This window comes from Liolophura sinensis, chromosome 11 (genome assembly GCF_032854445.1).
Source record: "Liolophura sinensis isolate JHLJ2023 chromosome 11, CUHK_Ljap_v2, whole genome shotgun sequence".
Classification (NCBI taxonomy): Eukaryota; Metazoa; Mollusca; class Polyplacophora; order Chitonida; family Chitonidae; genus Liolophura; species Liolophura sinensis.
In genome coordinates, this window is record NC_088305.1 from 14,057,264 (window position 1) to 14,069,209 (window position 11,946).

The window sequence follows — 11,946 nt, forward strand, 5'->3', positions numbered from 1 at the left end:
AAAATCTGTGTTTTGAATATTCCCTCAGTGACTGCCTGCCCTGTTGTGTAGACTAGGCCTACATGGCTTCTATGTATTTATTTATTAATTTGATTGGTGCTTTATGCTCTTGTCAAAAATGTTTCACTCATACGACAGCGACCAGAAATATGGTGGGAGGAAAACGGGCAGAGCTCACGACCATCCGCAGGTTGCTGGCAGACCTTCCCATGTATGGTCAGAGAGGAAGCCAGAATGAGCTGGAATTGAACTCATAGCACCTGCTTTGGCGAGAGGCTCGTGGGCCATTGCGCCTCTCTGCCACACTACTCAGAGAGGCCACAGGGACACCTGTCTGTACATATACATACACTGTAGCACATTGTAACTTCATGTATGTGCTTGTAATTGGTAGGATTTAAGTGCTTATGTGAAATTTTTCCTGGTCTACATTTGTAATTGTTGTCTTACTGTTCTTGTGTTTTCAGTATCAGAACCCAAAAAGAGCAGATTAAATCCCGCTTATGATCGTTATGACAGCAGTTCTACAGCTGATAAAGCCAGATATACCCAACATGATGACAGAAGTGGTGTTAGCAAACAGGGATACGATGGCTATGGGGAAAGAAACATTTCAAACAAGCAGAGATATGATAGACATGAAGGTCGAGCCCCAGCTGAAAGCCAGAGGTACGATCCCTATGATGATAGAAGTACTTTGGACAAGCAGAGATATGATCCCTATTTTGATAGAAGTACTATGGATAAGCAGAAATATGATCCCTATGACAGAAGTACTTTGGACAAGCCGAAATACGATCCCTACAATAGAAGTACTATGGACAAGCCGAAATACGATCCCTACGATAGAAGTACTTTGGACCAGCCGAAATACGATCCCTACGATAGAAGTAATTTGGACAAGTCGAAATATGATCCCTACGATAGAAGTAATTTGGACAAGTCGAAATACGATCCCTACAATAGAAGTACTTTGGACAAGCCGAAATGTGATCCCTATGATAGAAGTAATTTGGACAAGCCTAAATACGATCCCTACAATAGAAGTACTTTGGACAAGTCGAAATACGATCCCTACGATAGAAGTAATTTGGACAAGCCGAAATATGATCCCTACGATAGAAGTACTTTGGACCAGCCGAAATACGATCCCTACAATAGAAGTAATTTGGACAAACTGAAACACGATCCCTACGATAGAAGTAATTTGGACAAGCCGAAATATGATCCCTACGATAGAAGTACTATGGACAAGCCGAAACACGATCCCTACGATAGAAGTAATTTGGACAAGCCGAAACATGATCCCTTCGATAGAAGTACTTTGGACAAGCCGAAATATGATCCCACTGATGACAGGGCTCCAGTAGAAAGCCACAGATACAGTCGTTACGATGATCGAGCCCAAGCTGAGGGTCAGAGAGTTGATCATTACGATGATAGAACTACGGCGGACAGAGCAAGGTATGATACGTATGGTGATAGATACTCTTACAACAGGAAATCCCCAGTTTCCAGAACTCCACATGGTGACTATGACAGGAGAGAGGAGGGTAACAAATCACAGTACAGTCATTATGATGACAGAGCTCAGTATGACGACCGCCAAGATTTAAACTCAGATAGGGGTTGGGCGCACACAGATTTGCGCTCCTCAGATCCTTACACACCAAGCGATCGTCGTGGACAAGATGTTTCGCAGATCAGCGAAAAGACATTAGCCATTCAGAAAGAGAACGAGTTACTGGCAGCCATACTGGAGGCCGCGAAATCTTCAGCCAGCAAAAACGTTATGGGGCATTCAGCAGATCGGTCACCTGCCGCTGTGGGGACGGGCTCACCATGGGCTGAAAACTCACCCCATTCATCCCGAGAAGCCAGAGGAGGTGAAGCTTACGATCCATTCGAACCAACATCACCTGGTGCTGAAAGCCATAGTTCACTCTCTAAGAGAGATATTTCTGTCTCTCGCTACTCTTACTCACCCAACCAGCAGCCAGCTAAGGATCACTACAGTTACGGGCAACATGCACAGCATTCCAGGCCAGGTTGGTATTTCCTAATCCTCTAAGCTGATATAATATCACCTGACATTTTTGCTTTAATACATGTACAGTTGTACTCTGCGTAAGTGTGTGGTCTAAGCTGTGAATGAGAAACAAACAAACTCTTAAACAACCACGTGTACAGGGCCTGCTTGGACAAAGATATGGAAGCTACAGTTGATTGTAAGCCCTACAAATAATTTTCCAGTTGAATGTAAACAGAAGTTACGCCGTTTAGACAAAGGGGGTGTAAGGCAATAGTAAATTTTTTGAGTTAAAATCACAGTTGTATGAGTCCAATAGGACCCCAACATAAAGGTGATTTGTAACACTGTAAATGTGCCAGTCAGTAACTTTTTTTTGCCTTCATCTTAATTTATTTATTTATTTGATTGGTGTTTTACGCCGCACTCAAGAATATTTCACTTATACGACGGCAGCCAGCATTATGGTGGGAGGAAACCGAGCAGAGCCCGGGGGAAACCCACGACCATCCGCAGGTTGCTGCCAGACCTTCTCACTTACGCCCGGAGAGGAAGCCTGCATGGCCTTCATCTTAAATTCTACAACATAATGATTCACCAGCTAACAATGACAACATGTGAAAAACTTCTCACAACAACTTTTTGAGACTGTTACATTCCACATCTTTGCAAAGCGATTCGAAAATTACTAACCAAACGAAGTCAAGTATTTGTACTTAATGTTAAACCAAATCGGTTCCCTCAAATAATTTGACCTACTTCGGCTTCGGATCATTCTGTTTTTGACATTAGCGTAGTGCGATTGACAGGTTTCCTCCCCCTAACCTGCATAATATGTGCAGCTTCTTTCAAGGCAAGACAAATTGGCTCCAGGTTTCATTTTTGGGAGTCTGAAGTTTGATAAATGGCTTAATAGCAGCGAAATTAAAACCTTCTTAGCAAGATATAAACATTCACCAGTGACATCGATTCACATCGATAAAAGCGTACGTGTTTTTTGTTCAAAGGCTTAATACGTGTGCCAGACATGACTTCAGTTCAAGCGGTTTAGATCCAGCCGAATTTGTTGTGGAAAAAGTGACAATTCATTGATACATAAAGTAGCAGTGTATTTTGTCTCTGTAAATATGTAGCCTCTGCATCTAAAGATCATTATAGTTAATACTCCACGGGGTAGTTCACTATTTGCGGGTCTCTTTATTTTCTCATCACCAGTGGCTGATTTTCTCAGTAAATTTCTTGTGATTAATACACTGTCAGTAAGGCAAATCAGACTTGGTTTTTGTTTTGAACTGCTTTTGATCATTGAAATCTTCGTTTGTTTTGTTTTAGATCATTTTTGACATGTCGTTTTACACACCGAGAGTGACAACCACATATTCCATAAGCCATAAATGCAAGACCATTCTGTCGTGATTCGTTACTAATAAATACTTTTTAGGTGATGTCAGAACTACTTGATCATGTTGTGAGTTTGTCAGTCTAGACCTATGCTCTAGGTTTTTGAAGCTTTCTGGGCAGGTCTTCATACTTCACTGTACTGGTATCCTGAAATACATGTAACAATAACTCCAATGTGCACTGATAATCAGTTTGCAGTATCAACCAGGAGCTTGAGGTCAAACATAGGCAGTGACAATGGTTTTAAGCAAGGAAGGATAGTAAAGTGCAAAAATATTCAATTTTAGTATCTCAAATGCTCGGTAGAAACAAACAAAAAAAAAAGCTCAATTTCAGTTGAAATGAAAACTCCATTTCGCCCAGTAAGTGTGGGTCGGTACGTGGAAAAATGACTTCTATGAACCTCTGAGACTGGAGAAAAGATTTAACCTAGTGAAAAAAACTGTGTACAGAATTCAGCGTAGGCCTACATGTACCATGACGGAACGATATTCACACAATGTTTCTTTTTTTTTTTTTGTGTAAATCCAGTTACATGTAAATGTGGCATGAAACTAAAACATGCAAAATTCTGTCCTGAGTGTATACATGTACCTGTACTTGAACCTAGCTAACACATTTTGAATTCTGTTTTCTGACTCTAGCTGAGCAATAAGCATAATCAATTAAGCCCTGTGTTAATCTGGTTGTCAACAACAAATACAGTCTAACATCTGAACCTAGGCCAAAAAAAAAAACAGATTTGAAACTAAATACATGTAGATGAAAGCACATTTTGCATGACAGATGCTCAAGAAATGTCTGAATGCTGCTGATGAAATGTCTGAATGCAGCCGAGGAAATGTCTGAATGCAGCCGAGGAAATGTCTGAATGCAGTGAAAACCACATTACTTGAAACCTCCAAATACAGGATTGTACATGTAGATATCAGACTTTCCGTCTTCATAATCAACCTAAAATTATATTTATTGTCTCTTATGTCTAACCGTCGCTGTGAATTAAATTATATATATTGTCTATTATGTCTAACCGTCACTGTGAGTTCAAGTCCAGCTCATGCTGGCTTCCTCTCCGGCCGTAAGTGGGAAGGTCTTCCAGCAGCCTGCGGATGGTCGTGGGTTTTCCCCGGGCTCTGCCCGGTTTCCTCCCACCATAATGCACCACAGTATTCTTGAGTACGGCGTAAAAGACCAATGAAATAAATAACCAATCTAACCAATCTTCTTCTGGAAAACCTGAGAGTGATACGACAGGTGGTGGTTGTCCTTTCAGGATTGTTTGGGCAGATGGACAGAGATCAGCGGTCATCGTATGACACCCAAGGCCAGGGTCAAGGCTACCAGGATCAACAGCAGCATTATAGTAGCAGCAGCGGCCACAAACAGAGCAGTGTCCAGTATTACAACGCCCTACCCCACCAGCAGACTGATCGGGACAGGGGTCATTACTATGATGACAGAGGTCATCAGCAAGGTCACTACGATCAGCAACAGCAGTACAACACAAGAGGTTATCAACAAACTGAGCATGGACAACAGCAACAACATTATGATACACACAGGCAGCAACACGTAAGAGTTATCTGCTTATTGGGTATGCTGGGTGATGATATGATAGCAACAGAGTGCTGTCTTTCCAGCCATTACAATCACAGTCTTAAGTCATGCAGCTGAAAACTTGTTGGTATGGCGTAAAACTCAAGCAAACAGTCTGTTCATGATTTAATCAATGTACATGTCCATGTATGGGTGAGTGCTTGGGATTTAATGTCGTACTTAACAATTGTTCAGTCATGTGACGATAAAGGAGTCCTTAGAGCGCATGTAATGTGCCTCCTTGTTGCAGGACGGATTTCCACCGCTCTTTATCTAGTGCTGCTTCACTGAGATACCTTACCGAAGGCAAGTAAGCCGCCCCGCCCAAGCCATTATACTGATACGGGTCAACCAGTCATTGCACTATCCCCTTAATGCTGAACCCCAAGCGAGGAAGTCACAACTTCCTCTGGTAAGGTCTTGGGTGTGACCCGACCCAGGATTGACACTGGATCTACAGCTTCCCGAAGCGGATGTTCTACCAACTGTGCTATTAGGGCCTGTCACGTACATGTATGACATCATCACATGACATCATTACTGTGTGACATCATTACTGTGTGACATCATTACTGTGTGACATCATTACTGTGTGACATCATTACTGTGACATCATTACTGTGTGGCATCATTACTGTGTGGCATCATTACTGTGTGACATCATTACTGCGTTACATCATTACTGTGTGACATCATTACTGCGTTACATCATTACTGCGTTACATCATTACTGTGTGACATCATTACTGTGTGACATCATTACTGTGTTACATCATTACTGTGTGACATCATTACTGTGTGACATCATTACTGTGTTACATCATTACTGTGTGACATCATTACTGTGTGACATCATTACTGTGTGACATCATTACTGTGTTACATCATTGTATGTACATGTATATGACAGCACTGTAGGTTTGGCTTCATACACTTCACTGTTGATGTCACCACAACAGACTACTTTAATATATTGACTGACCACTGAGGCCTTAAAAAAAACTGCAGTTTAAAGACATTTTTATGTCCCCAAAAAAAAAAAAAATGAGAAGCTTTTTCACACTTTTAAGGCCACATCATATACTCCATTTGAAGAAATATAGAAACCAGGCATTTCATATATCCTTTAAATCTGAGATAGTAGTGTGTTTTTCATTCGCAGGTATCATATCACTCCCCTATGTCTTATTACCAACATGGGACCCCACCAACTTATCAAGGTTCCAGCCATCCTGCTGGTGGCAACGGCGGACAAGGCCCAATGATGTCTAACATGCTGTCTACAGTGGTGAGTTGGAGGATAGACCCTTTTCATCTGGCAGAATAGAGTTCTTTTCATGCTTTAGGAAATTTAGATGACCTGACCTGACCATGTTTGCATGCAGTCTTTAACACGTTTATTGAAGACAGGCTCTCTGCTACCAATGCAGTGTGCATATCTGTACATTGGGTTGTTGGCAGACCTTCCCACTACTTATGGCCAGACAGGAAGCCAGCATGAGCTGGACTTGAACTCACAGTGATCCACTAACCACCTCGCAAATAAAGCCTGTGTATACATCGTATGTGGATTTGTTTTTTCTTGGAACTGAATGCATCAGTAACTAACATTAACTTTTATCAGTAGTACATTCTAATAATGTGTCATATCTGCTGTAATCTTGTCTTTCCCTTGTGACTTGCCCGTCAGGCCCCTGGGACCATCTTTTTATCCTAGGCAACATTCAGTTTCCACCACCCATTAGATAAACCTGTATGAGAAGTAAAATAATCTAGTCTAGGCCATGCAGTGCTTGTATAAATAGATAAGAATGATGCGTATACATTAACAATAGGTAAAAGCTTCAAAATAATCTGAAAATTTTTGAATTTTGAACTTTGTACAATTAAGCTTCTGAAAGGATACTTGAGGGCGCTAAAAAACTCAGGGTACTGTTTTAAGAAAGTTTTAAGAAAGCTACATGCATACTAAAGCTAGTGACAGTAGAATTTTACATTTCTTAATATTTTCAGTTTCTTAATACTTTCTATTTTATATTTATAAATATTTTTCCTCATTGGTAAGAATATTCAGATGCATATTTTTCCTCATTGGTAAGAATATTCAGAAATGACAGTGGGAACGCAAGATCATCTTAGCGACCCAGTTCGCCCTCTCCCCCACAACGAAGTTGCTTAGACAGCTTTCACCGTTGACATTGCCACAGCAGTCTACTTGATTTCCAGACAAGGAAAACTGTACTTTAGAGCCATGTTTGCACAGCAAGAAGAAATGTTAGAAGCATTTTTCTACTTTTATATATCAAGCCAATACCTAAACTCCACATTTAGGAACACAGTTGGTAGAGCATCTGCTTCGGGGGTGGTAGATCCAGCGGCAATCCTGGGCTGGGTCACACCTAAGACCTTAAAAGAGAGGAAATTGTGACTTAGTCACTTGGCGTTCAGCATTAAGGGGATAGTGCAGCAACTGGTTGACCCGTATCAGTATAATGACTTGGGCAGGGCGGCCTACTTGCATTCGGTAAGCCGCCTCAGTGAAGCAGCACTAGATAATAGAGCGGTGGAACTCTGTCCTGCAGCATGGAGGCACATTACATACTCCCTAAGGATTCCTTCGTCGTCATATGACTGAAAAATTGTTTCGAACGACCTTAAACCCTAAGCCTTCACTCACTCACTCACTCACTCACTGACTCACCATATGAAGAAATAAAAACCAAACATTTCATGTACTGGTATCCTGTAAAAGAGATTGTCTCTTTAACATCTCATTTGAGATGTCGCATTCTGTATAGCTGATAGCTACAGTGCAGTAAGATTGTGTGTTTGTGTTGCACAGAGTGGCTGCATGGTGAGCAATGAGGAAGATGCAGCCGTAGCGCTACAAGTGTCCAGCACACTCACACAGGCCCTGCTACAGTACAAGATACAGAGCTCCTCAGGGGAGGTAAGCCAGTACCTTGATAACTAAAGCCTATGTAAAATATTCCCCCTTGTAACTCTAGTCTAAAAGGCTATGACAAAACACAAAAAAAAAGCAAAAACAAAAAAAAAACACACCTACATATTTTGACCTTAAACTTTCTTTGCTTTTGTGTTGAGCCTTTATTTTGCTATTGTATCGATTTTGATGCAGAGTGAAATGATATGATCCTCTTCCAAAACACATTATAGCTTTTATCAAAATACAACACTTACAATATCAGGGAAATATCTAAAAAAAAAATGTAAGGTTCAAATCACACTTTAAAGTTTTTAAAGTTTAAAATTTTAAACTTTATCATGAAACATTGCGTCTGCTATCAGAAATTTTCTAAACTGCCACTCAAATTGTAGCTTTTTGAGAGCTTTTAAGTCTGAATGAAAGAAATTTGTATAAAAACTTAACTTTATTTTATGGGTAAACAGTCATATCTTTGTTCAGTTTATACTTGATCTTGATTAGCTTGGGAGCGCAAATGTTTTCCAGAAGTAAAATAGGTCTAGATATGGCCCTTAGTATTTTAACATTGTCAGATAGGAAAAGTTTGTTAACGGGTGGAGGGAACTGACTAAGCCTATAGGATTTTGAATTTTAACAGTCATCCTCTGGAATTTCTCAGCCCATAGATTATTCAGTTTGCATGAACAGTCATCCCCTGGAAATACTCAGCCCATAAAATATTCAGTTTGCATGAACAGTCATCCCCTTGAAATACTCAGCCAATAGAATATTCAGTTTGCATGAACAGTCATCCCCTGGAAATACTCAGCCCATAGAATATTCAGTTTGCATGAACAGTCATCACCTGGAAATACTCAGCCCATAGAATATTCAGTTTGCATGAACAGTCATCACCTGGAAATACTCAGCCCATAGAATATTCAGGCTGCATGAACAGTCATCCTCTGGAAATACTCAGCCCATAGAATATTCAGTTTGCATGAACAGTCATCCCCTGGAAATACTCAGCCCATAGAATATTCAGTTTGCATGAACAGTCATCCTCTGGAATTTTGTCCTCCCTTTTGCATTGTTTTCTTGTGATTGTGTAATAAATAATTCTAGACCAGTGACGTTGAATAATTCCAACTAACATCAGTGCATTTTTTTTGTGATGAATTATGCTTTAACCATGGTGCTATGGGACATGTAATTTGCTACTGTGTAAGCATTTACATAAACTGTTAGAAAAAACCCTAACTGAGGTAAATTGACAATATGCCATATTTCAGAGGTTACATGCATTTGACTCATACTGCCGTTGCCTCTCTGGTTTACTCTCTATGCTATACATCATTTATATTATGTTTTACTGAATCAGCACATTTGTATGGTAAAATTAAGATTGTTCTTCTGTGAAGAAGTGCTTGTGATATGCTCAGTCAGGAACTCTAAGCTGTTGTGGCAGAGTGTGCCACTGTTTCAGTAATGTGTACATTGGAATAAAAGATCACTTGTCATGTCTGCATGACATTTATGTTTCCTTTTTTTTTTTTTTTGTTGGCAGGGCAAACCATGCATACCTGACCTTGCAACGTTAAAGGAGAGGATGTCTAAACTTCATGACCAGTGAGAGAGAAAGTCCTCTCAGTACAAGATATTCTTCCACGATCATCTTTTTTATTCCTTGGACTTTGCACTCTCTGGACTGGACACCATCACTGGTGTGTCTGTTAACTTTAGATGAAGTCCATGGTGTTAACAGGCTCCTGTGAGCTTATCATCTTCATTAGTGTTCACTTTATCTGAAAATCCTGGATATTTTTCTGGTTTCTCTTGATGTTGTCATTTATGTTAAAAGTGTTCCCTCAAGTTTGTGGTGTTAAGTGTTCCCTTAAGTTTGTGATGTTAAGTGTTAAGTGTTCCCTTAAGTTTGTGATGTTAAGTGTTCCCTCAAGTTTGTGGTGTTAAGTGTTCCCTTAAGTTTGTGGTGTAAAGTGTTCCCACAAGTTTGTGGTGTTAAGTGTTCCCCCAAGTTTGTGTTGTTAAGTGTTCCCACAAGTTTGTGGTGTTAGATTGGCTCTCACCTGCAATTATGGGTCACACATTGTCTGGAAAATGTGTTATTTATGTCCAGATTGTAGAGTGTAGCCTCAAGTTTCATGCCTCGACTTCCCTGTCCTTCATTTTAGAAGCAAGGTAATAGTGATAACAGTTTCATGGATACCATGAATTTCACTTCAGTTAAAAATGTAATCATGTAGTTAATCTTGTTTTAATACTTTACTGTGTAATGTGGCATTCATTTACTTGTAAACCATGAATGTTGCAAACAGTTTTATGTCTCTCTTTACAATAAGTTCAAAATTGTCAAATGCAGTATATTGAGTTTGTGGAGAACAGTGTACAGTCTGGTCCCTAGCATACATCTTCTGTGTGTTGTGGCGTACAATGTACAGTCTGGTCCCCAGCATACATCCTCTGTGTGTTGTGGCATACAATGTACAGTCTGGTCCCCAGCATACATCCTCTGTGTGTTGTGGCGTACAATGTACAGTCTGGTCCCCAGTATACAACCTCTTTGTGTTGTGGCGTACAATGTACAGTCTGGTCCCCAGCATACATCCTCTGTGTGTTGTGGCATACAATGTACAGTCTGGTCCCCAGCATACATCCTCTGTGTGTTGTGGCGTACAATGTACAGTCTGGTCCCCAGTATACAACCTCTGTGTGTTGTGGCGTACAATGTACAGTCTGGTCCCCAGCATACATCCTCTGTGTGTTGTGGCGTACAATGTACAGTCTGGTCCCCAGCATACATCCTCTGTGTGTTGTGGCGTACAATGTACAGTCTGGTCCCCAGCATACATCCTCTGTGTGTTGTGGTGTACAATGTACAGCCTGGTCCCCAGTGTACAACCTCTATGTGTTGTGGCATACAATGTACTTCTCTAATGAAGCTGGAAATCTGACAGCTGTAGTGGGTGCACGATGGAGACGTCCTCCATGTACCATGGGTGCAGTTGTGCCATCCTTCATGTACCACGAAGCAGTCCTCCATGTACCATGGGTGCAGGATGAAGTAATCCGCCATGTACCGTGGTGCAGTTGTGCCATCTTTTGTGTACCATGGTTGCAATTGTGCCGTCCTTCATGTACTATGGTTGCAATTGTGCCATCCTTCATGTACCATGAGTGCAGAATGAAGCAATCCTCCATATACCATGGGTGCAGAATGAAGCAATCCTCCATGTACCAGGAGTGCAGGATGAAGCAATCCTCCATGTACCATGTGTGCAGGATGAATCCATCCTCCATGTACGATGAGTACAGAATGAAGCAATCCTCCATGTACCATGGGTGCAGGATGAATTCATCCTCCAGGTACCATGAGTGCAGGATGAAGCAATCCTCCATGTACCATGAGTGCAGGATGAAGCAATCCTCCATGTACATGTACCATAGGTGCAGGATGAAGCAATCCTCCATGTACATGTACCATGAGTGCAGGATGAAGCAATCCTCCATGTACGATGAGTGCAGAATGAAGCAATCCTCCATGTACCATGGATGCAGAATGAAGCAATCCTCTGTGTACCATGAGTGCAGGATGAAGCAATCCTCCATGTACCATGCGTGCAGGATGAAGCAGTCCTCCATGTACCATTAGTGCAGGATGAAGCAATCCTCCATGTACCATGGGTGCAGGATGAAGCAATCCTCCATGTACTATGGGTTCAGGATGAAGCAATCCTCCATGTACCATGAGTGCAGGATGAAGCAATCCTCCATGTACCATGGGTGCAGGATGAAGCAGTCCTCCATGTACCATGAGTGCAGGTTGAAGCAATCCTCCATGTACCATGGGTTCAGGATGAAGCAGTCCTCCATGTACCATGAGTGCAGGATGAATCCATCCTCCATGTACCATGAGTGCAGGATGAAACAATCCTCCATGTACCATGACTGCAGGATGAAGCAATCCTCCAAGTAC

General features: G+C 41.3%; 1 protein-coding gene across 1 annotated transcript in view; it reads left to right on the top strand.

The window, feature by feature from the left end:
• LOC135477585 (uncharacterized) overlaps nt 1-11,138 on the top strand; it is a 40,001-nt gene extending 28,863 nt beyond the window's left edge. Inside the window, exons 14-18 of the mRNA XM_064757742.1 lie at nt 468-2,048; nt 4,704-5,002; nt 6,189-6,314; nt 7,869-7,976; nt 9,520-11,138. Coding sequence (XP_064613812.1) covers nt 468-2,048; nt 4,704-5,002; nt 6,189-6,314; nt 7,869-7,976; nt 9,520-9,585 — 2,180 coding nt within the window. The 3' untranslated portion in view covers nt 9,586-11,138. The remainder of the gene's footprint in view (nt 1-467; nt 2,049-4,703; nt 5,003-6,188; nt 6,315-7,868; nt 7,977-9,519) is intronic.
• Nucleotides 11,139-11,946: the final 808 nt, after the last annotated feature.